The 12,957-nt window shown below is 36.8% G+C and overlaps 1 protein-coding gene across 1 annotated transcript in view; it reads right to left on the bottom strand.

Moving 5' to 3' along the window:
- LOC113392039 (hemicentin-2-like) overlaps positions 1 to 12,957 on the bottom strand; it is a 60,267-nt gene that overhangs the window by 1,649 nt on the left and 45,661 nt on the right. The window contains exons 8-20 of the mRNA XM_026628252.2: positions 6,651 to 6,802; positions 6,207 to 6,351; positions 5,999 to 6,129; positions 5,713 to 5,866; positions 4,970 to 5,064; positions 4,558 to 4,648; positions 4,346 to 4,459; positions 4,160 to 4,272; positions 3,904 to 4,081; positions 3,694 to 3,822; positions 3,417 to 3,500; positions 2,624 to 3,000; positions 68 to 293 (exon numbers count right to left, since the gene is read on the bottom strand). Coding sequence (XP_026484037.2) covers positions 68 to 293; positions 2,624 to 3,000; positions 3,417 to 3,500; positions 3,694 to 3,822; positions 3,904 to 4,081; positions 4,160 to 4,272; positions 4,346 to 4,459; positions 4,558 to 4,648; positions 4,970 to 5,064; positions 5,713 to 5,866; positions 5,999 to 6,129; positions 6,207 to 6,351; positions 6,651 to 6,802 — 1,989 coding nt within the window. The remainder of the gene's footprint in view (positions 1 to 67; positions 294 to 2,623; positions 3,001 to 3,416; positions 3,501 to 3,693; positions 3,823 to 3,903; positions 4,082 to 4,159; positions 4,273 to 4,345; positions 4,460 to 4,557; positions 4,649 to 4,969; positions 5,065 to 5,712; positions 5,867 to 5,998; positions 6,130 to 6,206; positions 6,352 to 6,650; positions 6,803 to 12,957) is intronic.

The following is a 12,957-nucleotide window of genomic DNA, read 5'->3' as shown; positions in this document are numbered from 1 at the left end:
CATGAAATCTCAAGCCTTTATCTTAGATCAACAAGACAGTTGAATGAATGAACTTGCTTGAACTTACCCATAGCTGACCTTGGCAGCAAATTCTTGCTAAAGTAAGCACTGGTGCTATCTGTGTTAACTCGCACTGGGGGCGAAGCGCCGCGGTACTCCTGCGTAATTGAACGAGGCTCCGCGTGGTAAGATTCTAATTCAGGCATCTGAGCCAAGTTGAGAGGATTCCTACTTGCCGCACTGTATACAGTGGGCGGATATAGTTCAGGAGGCATACATTGCTCCATTGGTAGCTAAAATCATGACAAAGTTTTACAATACAATTTAATACATAAAGTAAATTTTAAGAAATGAAGTGAAATGAGAAAATGTTAAGAAATCTTATCAACATCTGTATATAAATGGACCCTTTTTGGAAAAGGATTAATGCTGTATTGTTTAAAATCGCTTCGAAAATAAGCCATTATTTCTCGTAAAAGTTTTGACCAAGCATCAAAAGCGCAATGGTTTAAGGGTCGCCTAGCGATGTAAAAACTCGCAGAACCGATCCTGATAGCCCAAGCGCTATTATCATCCCTACTCCTAGAACAAGCTTTGAGCTTAATTGGAGGACGAAATAGGAATATTAGTAATTCCTAAAAGGAGGCATAGCTACTGTAAACCAATTTTTTATCCAACCCTTAGTAAGTCTTAACAGTCTGGTACCACACTACCAACTGATTTGGAAATATTTTCCTCCGACACATGTGATAAAAGATTATCACAAATTAGAAGAGGCCTTAGCTTGGCTTGGTTTAACAGGTTGTTACTTATTGAAAAGGTCAAGGACATTGGATTTAATTACAAGTAATTCAATATATTCTCATATTTTATATATATATATAGTTATATATATATAAAATATGAGCCGGCAGTTCTTTCGGAAGTAGAGGACTTCTACGGCCGGTTATACGCATCGCATGCATCTCGACCTGATCCCGAAAATGAGGATCCTAGAGCTACATTAACACGCCATTTCACCGAAGACCTGCCAGAAGTCAGTATTGGCGAAATTGAGATTGCTCTTAAACAGCTTAAAAATGGAAAAGCCCCTGGAGAGGACGGCGTTACAACAGAGCTATTGAAAGCAGGAGGTAAACCCGTACTGAGGGAGCTCCAGAAGCTTTATAACTCTGTCCTCTTCGAAGGGAGAACTCCGGAGGCGTGGAGTAGGAGTGTGGTCGTCCTGTTCTTCAAAAAGGGAGACAAGACCCTGCTGAAGAACTATCGACCCATATCCCTAATGAGCCACATCTATAAGCTGTTTTCAAGAGTGATCACGAACCGTCTTGCGCGAAGATTCGACGAATTCCAACCCCCGGAACAGGCCGGATTTCGGAGCGGATACGGCACCATAGACCACATCCACACAGTGCGGCAGATTATACAGAAGTCCCATGAGTATAATCGGCCCCTGTGTCTTGCATTCGTGGACTATGAGAAGGCGTTTGATTCGGTTGAAATCTGGGCTGTTCTGGAGTCCCTGCAGCGTTGCCAAGTTGATTGGCGATACATCCAAGTGATGAGATGTCTCTACAAGGCCGCCACCATGTCCGTCCAAGTACAGAGTCGTCAAACGAATCCCATACCATTGCATCGAGGAGTGAGACAAGGGGACGTTATTTCCCCCAAATTGTTCACTAATGCAATGGAGGACATGTTCAAGACGCTGAACTGGAAAGGGCGTGGCATCAACATCAATGGCGAGTACATCTCTCACTTGAGATTCGCAGACGACATCGTCATCATGGCAGAAACGCTGCAGGACCTGCAACAGATGCTGAATGAGCTGGCTGATTCTTCTATGCGCATCGGCCTACGGATGAACTTGGATAAAACCAAGGTCATGTTCAATGAACATGTTCTACCGGAACCGATTGCGATACACGGTACCGTCCTCGAAGTTGTTCAAAAATATGTCTACCTCGGGCAGACATTGCGATTAGGTAGAAACAACTTTGAGGATGAGTTGAATAGAAGAATTCAGCTAGGTTGGGCAGCATTTGGGAAGCTACGACGAATCTTCACATCGTCGATCCCACAGTGCCTTAAGACGAAAGTCTTCAACCAGTGCGTCCTACCCGTCATGACATACGGAGCCGAAACGTGGACACTCACGACAAAGCTGGTCCACCGGGTTAAAGTCGCTCAGCGTGCTATGGAAAGGGCTATGCTCGGAGTATCTCTGAGGGATCGCATCAGAAATGAGGTGATCCGTCAGAGAACCAAGGTCATCGACATAGCCCACCGGATTAGTAAGCTGAAGTGGCAGTGGGCTGGCCATATTTGTCGTAGAACCGATAACCGTTGGGGAAAACGTGTTCTAGAGTGGAGACCGCGTCTCGGCAAACGTAGTGTAGGACGTCCTCAGGCACGGTGGAGTGACGATTTGCGCAAGACGGCTGGCAGGAGCTGGATGCGAGTTGCCGAAGAAAGACCACAGTGGCGTGCATTTGGAGAGGCCTATGTCCAGCAGTGGACGAATGCGGGCTGATGTGTATGTGTATAGTTATATATAGTAGTATATATATAGTTCTTTGTCTGAATAACAAAAATGTTCATTAAAAATATGCAAAGCACTTACCAATCCACTCGTATTTAATGGCAAAGAATTCTTATATTTCAACCAATTCTCGTACACTTTGTCGTATGGAGCTTGACAGTCATTTGGACCAATATTTGGTATGTGGCTCATGTTTGGACCTAGGCCTAAACTGGATCCAATATTGGGCATGTGTAGGCCATGTTGGTACTGATGAACCCGGAAGTCCAACGGTCGCACTTGCACGTATTGACTGCAAGGCTCATTGTGTTCACAATGGCGATCGCAATTGGTGCCGTATTTTTCTGAATCAGACTTAGACAAGAGAGGCCGTATTGAACTATAATCGGTCGCGGACGATTTATTCGAACAATTATCATTTATTTTACCTTCAATTGGTATTATATCCGGGTTTTTATCTGCAAATTGTAGGATATTATAGTACAGTAGCATAATAAAAGCTTGTTAAAACATTCACTCAATAAATCGTACTAGAATCTTTCTAGCGTTGACCTTGAGATAGCAAAACCTTTTCAATACGTATGTCTTAAGAACGGTTTATTGTGTAAGGTATTGCAAAAATCAAATAAAGATATCATCCTCTACTATTTAACTCTTAAATTCAAAAGGCCTTTGAAGCGATTAGAATTTGACCTTGAATTAAAATTGACACAAAATTCGATGGCATTTTGGGACAGTCGCGTCATGTTTTACAATGATATTCACTACTTTTTAGGTTCCTTTTGGCGTTAAATTCCTTTTTGATCCATAAATTTAATTGTATGGTGTATAATCTGCGTTTTGTTAGGGAAGTTTCCAGTACACACCAACTTACCTAAGCTATCAACGCTTTCATTAGTGCCTGTGAGTGGAGTGTTCGATATGTCATCTTGTTTACGTTTCGATTTGTCATTTTTCTCTGAAACACAATTTATATACATTCATATTTTGAAGAAGCTATTCCTTGTTCGTAGAAGCCTTCATTACGTAGCTTTACTCGTATTACTAACGCTCTAGTGACTGGAAGAAATATCTTATAGAGATCAACTTTATTTTGTCATCCTTTTTTTTCCTATGAAACTGGTTGGTAACGTATATAATGGAATACTCACCTTCTTCTTTTTGGCAGTACTTCCAGCAAAAGATAAATGCTGATATAGTAGTGATCGCAGCGATACCAGCTACAGTACACAGTACTGTTACCAGTATAGTCGTCAGTTCTACCCTGACTGGCACGTTTGCTGCAAATACGAAGAAACAGTACGATGCAACAAACAATTGATAATAGTCTTTGATAAAACACTATATATAAATTTATTAACCCGTCTGTCGCAGTGGATGTTTCAGCAAGCTAGACGATAGCGTAAAAGGCTCACTGGACCCCTTGCTGTTGAAAGCGCGAATCGACATGCCCACGGCACCGGTTAGACCCCACACCGCGAACTGTGGCTCCTCGCTGCTCATGTTACGGAGCAACAAACCCGTTGCCATATCAAAGACCTGATTAAGAGTAAAAATGGAATGGTAAACGTAGTATTAATACGCAACAGTAATTTCTTGGCATAATTTGGCACCAACCTGCAAAAGAAAGGCCTGTCGCAGTCCACCGTCATGTCCGGGCGCGCAGACTAACGATACAGACTCGTGTGTCACGTTTGTGATCGTACAGCTCTTTACCGGGGACGGCTTTTCTGGGACGATAATAATTTCGTTAGAATCAATTCATACTTTATCTTAATTTAAAAACAAAACACTAAAGCTTACCAGCGGGTAGTATGTTGAACAAGCAGGCCACATCTTGCCGGCCCACCGTGTTAGTGCCGGCACATTGTACCCAGCCATAATCAGCCGAAGTGTTAACCGTGTATAGGTATCTACCTAAACAACCATTCAAATCAGAACCATTTTTATATTGTTTCGGGCTGATTATTTTTAATGATGACGAAATTCAGTTTTATAGAAAACAAAGATCTTACCAAGATTGTTCTGCGCGTGTACGGCCATCGTATTAAGTTCGAGCTTAGAATGAGCTGTGCTATTGAGCCACCACTGATATGTCATGGCCTCCTAGTAAAACAAAATTTTAAAAAGTAATGGCTTCATCCATAACTATCGGTTTAAAGGGAAGACTGCTGGTACGTTGGTTTGCATTAATTTGTTAAAATATGAAACGAAAGAGATAAGCCAGCATAATTAAACACCCAATAGAGAATGTTTAGCGTAATTCCGTATAATTTAATCTTTAAAACATTGTAACAAACTAATTTTGAGTATCTTATATTATTGATGTAAAACAGATACGTCAAATACGCACAAATTAAAATGTCGGAACTTTTGTTGTAGAGATAATGATTCAATAATCGTTTAGATCTAGCCGTATTTCCTTACCTGTGGATTGGCCTCCAACTCACAGTCAATCTCCACGGTCTCTCCTCGAGCCGCACGCAAGGGTATTGGCTGCGCATTTTTGCATGTTGGGCTGTCTGTTAACAATAGTCAAAGTTAGTTTATTGCATTTTTTTGAATATCTCAGGTAATTGAACTTTTCTCTCGAGTAATTCTGAATCGTAGTCCGGATGAGGACATTGACAGTATATTTCCGCCATATTGCCAGATGTACCCGTATGTTCATAGGTTACCGTCTTCAGGATTATAGTACTAGGAAAACAAAGAGCGCTCCTTCTTTGGATATAATTGGACATTATAACACAATATTTACTAAACAGTTAGTCGTTAAAATATGGTCAGAAAATATGCAGGAAAAAATATTTACTTTTACTGAAACACATAATTAACACTCCTTCTAGGTCATATTGACCTAGAAGGAGTGTATGATACACGTGTATCATCATTTTATATATTTTTATTTGTAGGAAGGTTTACAGACAATTGGCTCAAAAAATTGTAAGTAATATAAACTATGCCCTACAATACCAATACGTCACCAACCTTGGGATATAAGATGGTATGACCCTTGTGTGCATATCATTACTTTAGGTTTAATCATTCTTTTAACAGCAAAAAAAATAATAATATTGAATGCAATCATAATAGATAAACATTGTCGGTACCAACCCAGACAGACTTGCGTTCTACCAATGGTTCAAATCGTCACACAGGAAGGCACTTACACTTGACATCCAAAATGAGTGGCTCGCTGGAACCCTCTCCCAGAGCGTTGCGTGCGACGCACACATACGCGCCAGCTGCGCGACGAGACACGTGCTGCAGCACGAGGCTCTGGTTGGCGACTACTATACCGGCGCCACCACGAACGGTCGCGCCCTATTCCGATATTTAATTAATACCAAAAAAAAACCTCATTAATTATTTAATTGCGTTTTAATTATTATAATCTACTCATATGAGTGAATATAAATAACAAAATATTTATAATTAATATTTATTATAACTTACATTATGAGTGAAATAGACATGCGTATGCCATGGGTTTGCACGCACCATACAGTCTAAATAAACGTCAGACCCTTCGACCACTTTAGAAGCGTCCAAGTTTGCGCCAAGCTCTAACTTCACTACTGGCAAATCTATAAACAATTAAAGATTAATAGCATTGAAATATTTTGTTGAAATTAGTATAATATATTAGTCTTATTCGACTCACGTTGTACTTCAAGCTGAAATCCATCTTCTCGAACGGCTCTAGGTAGAGCTGGTTGTGTAGCTCTACAAGAAAGCACCCTACCCGCATCCTCTATACTGGGTAAGAAGCTCAAAGTACTGCTGGTCACGTTACCATCAGGGGAGGTCTTAGCGGAAAAACATTTAAAATTATTATTAGACAAATTTTGATTGAAATTGACATAGAAAAATTTTATGATTTTAAAAAACAAACCAATCTTATCAACATCCACCACCATCACATAATCAACCTAATACGTTATTTAAACAGAAATATATTCATTTACTGCCTAAATTTTTGATAAGCTGTCAAAATGAGGAAATCAAATAATATGGCAACGAATTGCTTTTAATGTACCAATATTTTCGGACTATCCCATAAACTTCCAAAATTACATAAACGAACGGCAATTATGGGCATACTCACAGTTTCTCTAACAGTGGTGAGTCTGGTACCACCCTTCCACCAGGATATGTTAGGCGGTGGACGCGCGCCGACTGCCTGACAGACCAGCTCCGCACGCCGTCCAGCTACTAGAGGACGTTTACCACCTAGCAACCTCACCCATAATGGTCGAACTGAGGACAAAGTTATTTTCTACAACATTTGCTACTAAAATTGTCGAATAATTTGTTTTTTATATTGAGAACTAACTACTTTTCCTACCTTTACAGGGATAAAATATTTTCATGTTTCTAAATTCACAGAATACCTTTAAGATGAAATTCCTTTCTTAGGATACGTACATTGTGTTACGGTATGTTTCAAATTTCTGCTTCCTAGATTTAGTAGTTTTGGCTATGTGCTGAACATTGACAATGATTTGTTGATTAGATCAGTCAGGATAAACGATTTTAGAAGTACCTGTAATTGATGCTGATTAATCCTATTCAAAGCAATTACGCAAATAATGTCTAATCACTTGATTGATCTGGAAACTAACATCGGTAGATCTAATGAAGATTATCCACTTTTTCATAACTAGATAAAACCCGGGTTCGCTCGGGTAGAATAAAAACTAAACAAATATAAATATACTAACTACCGTACCCCTGCACGAAATTATTATTTGGAACACACTTTCTGCAAAATATGAATCATTCCTTACATGTTTATGTTACGTCCCTTGTGCCTTTAGTTACACTGGCTCACTCACCCAACTAATTGGAACACAATAATACTAAGAAATTGCTGTTTGGCAGTAGGATAATAAGTGAGATGTACCCACCAGACGGGATTATTCAAAGCCCTACCACGAAGAAAAGCTTATCCAGACTAAAACTAAACAGTCTCGTCCCTAAAATTTATAACGAATATCTTGGTAGAGAGGTGCCTTCTAACAGTCTCGTGTTCTGATGATGTTTTTTACGTTCATTATATCCCTAAATTTGCTAAAATGATTAACTCTCTACGTAGGTAAAGAAAAGCAAGGGTTACTTTATTATAACAATTATTTCGTAAACTGTGAGTACCGTTTCGTTTATTTTAAAGAATAAATCGCGGCTAAAATCGGAATTATAAAGCAAATCTTTTGTTCAGACTTTTCACCTTTCACAATAAACAAAAGAACGACCGGTATAAAACAACGCAATACTCACTTTGAATAAAGAGTAAGAGAAATGTTAGTTGTGATTTCGCCGACATTATATTAAAAATAGCATAAAAATATATACAGCATGTATTTTTCAACTGAACATGCATGGCCAGTTCCGAAACTATGGAAAAACACTCAAAAGAATTTATATTTCGATTTTAATAAAAACTAAAACTCCGTCGTTGGATTTTTGAAACATCAATATATCTAGGTATATAGCTAGGTATCGAACGCGTTGAAATTGGAAATGAACCTGTATTATGACTGTTATAAGGATCAAATTCGGGGAAGTACTGAGACATGCCAAACTTAAGGAAAACGTTGAATTTTAACGTAATGTTTGATTCATACATTACGCAAATTGATGCTCAATTTGATTTCTTCCAGTCAAATTCTTCCAATCCACCAATCCGCATTGGATACACCAACCCGCATTGGAACAATCCAACAACCTTCTCCTCAAAGGGAGAGGAGGCCTTAGCCCAGCAGTGGGAACACATACCTGTCGTACAATTTCCTTCATAACATTACATTCTAATTTCAAATTTCAATTACATTTAATAAAATTTATAAAAAAGTTTAGTCAGAGATTAAAATATTGATGTTATTATGTCGCAGTCGCCGTCAACTACTATAAATGAAAATTAAAAGAATAATATACTTTAGAAGTAGATTTGATTGGTTTCGGTCATTAATTGAAAACCGTCGTTCAAAAAGAAATGAATTATAATCCAATAGACATAGAGTTCTTACTTCTTTGAACGCCTCACTCTTAATATCATTCTAAAACAAACAAAAAAATCTCTCTAATATTATAAATGAGAGTGTTTGGATAGAAAGGCTGGCACAGAAATATATAGTAACATAGATTGGAAAATAGATAGATTGGAAAAGTTTATATTACCACATACCCTTGAAGCCGCGGGCGGTTACTAGTTATTCTATACAAGATAAAATTTTAATTTTAATCACGCAGCTTATTATAGCACTTTAAAAACGTATGACCTATTCCAAACCCTAAAAATTCCTTCTTCGATTCTTCCCCTTCTTGGTTATATATTCATATAAATAAATCTTACTTATATGTATTCCATGACATATATTAAACACTACGAACATTTCTTGATTAACATCGTTATTTATAATACATTAAAACCTCCGTTAACAACTTCGCCGATATTTAAAAGGTCTTTTTTCGAATAATTCCGAAGACATAATAATTAAAATAGTTTATTCGAGATCTCGGCCAATGATATCGCGTAATTTAATGCCAAAGTTCTTCATTTGTTTCACCATCTGTGGTTAGAACAGCTGACATTAATTAGCGACATTTTAAAAATAAAATAAATTACGTCTAATTCGTTTGGACGAGTAATGTAGTAAACATATTATGTTTCAATTAAATTCGATCGAACAATTTGAGGAACGAAATCAAACGATACTGATTACCAATTTTTAATAAATTCTGTATTCTCATGTAAGCGACTATGTCTTTTTGAGAATAAATTGTCTATAAACTTAAACCTAACCAAATAATGAAAGATATAGAAAAAGAAAAATCCCGCTGAGATTCATTGAGTTTCTTTCTAAACCGGTGTTTGGAAGTGTTTAATCAATAAGGGAGTATAATCCTCTATTTAAAATTTTTGACTTTGACTATTAACTTGACTGCATTGCCATTTAGTATCGTGGCTTTTAAAGCTGCAAACAAACAAAGTAGTGATTGAAATAAAGAATTTCTTAAGAGCAGCTCCGATTTTGTAATTTGGTAGTGTTCGTTCGTATGACTGAACTCTTTCTGATCGTGGTAGGTAAAACTGCAAGTGAGAACCTTCGTTTATAGACGAATTGTATTTTGACAGCCTAGTTGGTCTAGTGCCTAGATATAAGGCTGCAGATCACGGTGCCCTGAGTACAACCCCAGTTTAGTCAGATAAAAAGTAATTGCGTTTTTCTTTCGAAAATTTATCTGATGATCTACCTTTTGGTAGATCTATGAGCTATTTACATACCTATAAATATGTATATGGAACCCTCGGTTCACGAGTCCGACTCGCACTCTATTAGGTAGGTTAGTTTCAATTGAATAGTTACTTTTAGGTTTCATTTATTTTTAGTTGGTTTCTTTTTAGTTCGTAATTAGGTTTGCAGATTAAAGTTGAATAAAATCGTGACTCTGCATTTCGTTAAAATTATTCAGAAAACACACCTCAGAAAATATGTTTGCAAATCCATACTTTAATATTATAAAGGAGAAAATAACTGTCTGTCTGTCTTGCTTTCACGCCAAAATTACTGGACCGATTTAAATGAAATTTGGTACACATATAGTCTAGAGAGAGAAAGGGCATAGGCTACATTTTATTTGAAAAAAAATGCTAGAAAAAAAAATAAACGTTGAAAAGGGGGATGACAGGTTGTAAGTTGTTGAAAGTATTGTCATATTTAGAACTAGAAGCATAAAACTTATATTTTAGGTTGTACACTTATAAACTAACACATGACACCCACTTAGGTGCGAATATTGGAAATTCTACCCCTAAAGGGGTAAAATAAAGGTTGAACGTTTGTATGGAAGTCCTTAATTTTTTAAGTTAGATACATGAAACTTTATTTTTGGGATACTGATTAAAAAGGAGTAGATACTTATTTAATTGTTTCTGCATATTCTACTCTAACGGGGGTGAAATAAGGGTTGTGAGTTTGTATAGAAATCCGTCATTTTTTAAGATAGAAACATGAAACTTTATTTTTGTAGAGTAAATGAGTAGATACGTATTTAAGCGTTTCTAGATAATCTACCACTAAGGAGTGAAATAAGGGTTAAAAGTTTTTATGGGAGTCAGTCATTTTTGAAGTTAAAAACATGAAACTTTATTTTTGGGATACTAATTAAAAGTGAGTAGATACATTAAGCGTTTCTGCATATTCAAACTCTAAGGAGTTTAATAGGTGTTGACATTTTTATATAGGTTAGTCTGGAAGTCCGTTATTTTTGAAGTTAGAAGCAAGAAATTTTATTTTTGTGCCACTGATTAAATATGTGCTGTTACGTATTTAAGCGTTTCTAGATATTTTACGCCTAAGGAGGGAAATAGGGGTTGATATTCCTTATATAGGAGTCTGGAAGACGGTTATTTTTGAAGTTAGAAGCATGAAACTTTATTTATGGGCTACTAATTAAAAATTTGTAGATTCGTATTTAAGCGTTTCTGAATATTCTACTCTAAAGAGGGAAATTGGTTTAACATTCCGTATACAGGTTAGTCTGGAAGTCCGTCATTTTTGAAGTTAGAAGCAGAAAACTTTATTTTTGGGCTACCGATTAAAAATGACTAGATTCGCATTTAAGTGTTTCTGGATATTTTACGCCTAAGGAGGGAAATTAGGTTAACATTTCGTATACAGGTTAGTCTGAGTAACCGTCATTTTTTGAAGTTAGAAGCTATGAAATACACACCAATGTCAACAAAGAGGTCTTACATTAACGTAATATTTTAAGTTAATTTGTAAATATATTCAATTATTCATATTCTACGCAAGCAAAGCCGCGGGTAACAGCTAGTACATAGTATAAAACAAAGTCGCTTACCACTGTCTGTCCCTATGTATGCTTAGATCTTTAAAGCTACACAACGGATTTTGATGCGGTTTTTTTAATAGATAGATTGATTCAAGAGGAAGGTTTATATGTATAATACATGCACAATATACTAAAGAAACACTGATAATTACTGACAGTCCCATTGATAAAAACTGTGAACGTTGTAAGACATTCTGTAGTATATTTAGAGGCAGCATTGCACCCATGAGAAGCCGGGGCGGGTCGCTAGTATATCGTTAAGTGTAACACGATTAATACTTCCAAAAGGAAACAAATAATTTAACAAACAACCCATTAGTTAAACAAACAAGAGTAAAACTACGGCATTTCATACAAATCTTTCTAAGGGCCCGATTATATTTCACTCCAAAAATAAGGGGAAAAGATATTTCGAATTCTGCACACAGCTTTATCAAGCTGTCAATTAAGTTACCGAGATCAGCATCGCGACGATACAAACAAACTGATTGTATCTACCGCTACGGGAGATCTGTCGTTAGTACGGATTTATTAACTTATTCATTTCTATAGAAACCTTTTAAGGTATTTATAAGCTTTTAAACGTGCTGTGATTGGTTCTTATTGGGGAATTATGCACACATACGCATTAGATACACACGCACGCACACATACAGGTTTAGAGTACGCGTGCCACTAAAATCCATTTTCTTTTAAATAAATAATGTAAAATTCTTATTTCGACCGTACGATGTTCGAAGCCTGATATATTTAAAAAAAATGTACTTTGATTTTTTTTCTTAAGGTATATATTTCATTCAATTATTGCTAATTATTTATATACATATATACATTTGTTTTGATTCATGAACACAAGTTCGCAACATACGTAGCAATACCGAAGTCCCCAATTAGTCCTACCTCAGATATCTGACAGCTATGATGTCATAGTATGAGTTGAGTTTTACGAATCGACGTTTCCTGTTGAGTCAATCAGCTACTAATATTTGGAAATATACTGAGGAAACTACATGTGTCGAAAGGTATTTCATTACTGATCTGCATAAGACCAGCGTGGTGGGTTAAGATCAATTAATTTAAAAATAATCTATATTATTTACTTGGTAGTAGGGCTTTGTATAATCCTGTCTGGGTAGGTACAACCAACTCATCCGATAATCTACCGCCAAACGCAGTATTCAGTGTTTTTGTGTTCTGGTTTGAAGTGAGCTAGTGTAAATGCAGGTATATCTTAGTTCACAAGATTGGTGGGGCATTGGCGATTAATCAAATGGTTTATATTTCTTACAGCGCCAATGTAGGGGCAGTGGTGACCACTTACCATCATGTGCTCCATTTGCGCGTCTGCAAATGGCCTCATTTCACAGTCAATCTATGGGGCATTATATCATTGAAAAAAATGCTACGATTATAGAGACATAAATAAATTAGTTTTATTAACAGACTCGCATATAATTATAAATATAAACTTAATATTATAATATATTAGATTCGGCTTCGCTTGTGCATTTTATTAAAAATATATAATTTGCTAAATATATAATTTATATAGCACT

The sequence above is a fragment of the Vanessa tameamea genome, chromosome 27 (assembly GCF_037043105.1).
Source record: "Vanessa tameamea isolate UH-Manoa-2023 chromosome 27, ilVanTame1 primary haplotype, whole genome shotgun sequence".
Lineage (NCBI taxonomy): Eukaryota > Metazoa > Arthropoda > Insecta > Lepidoptera > Nymphalidae > Vanessa > Vanessa tameamea.
Note: the sequence above shows the minus strand (reverse complement) of the source record. Positions and strands in the feature narration are given on the sequence as shown.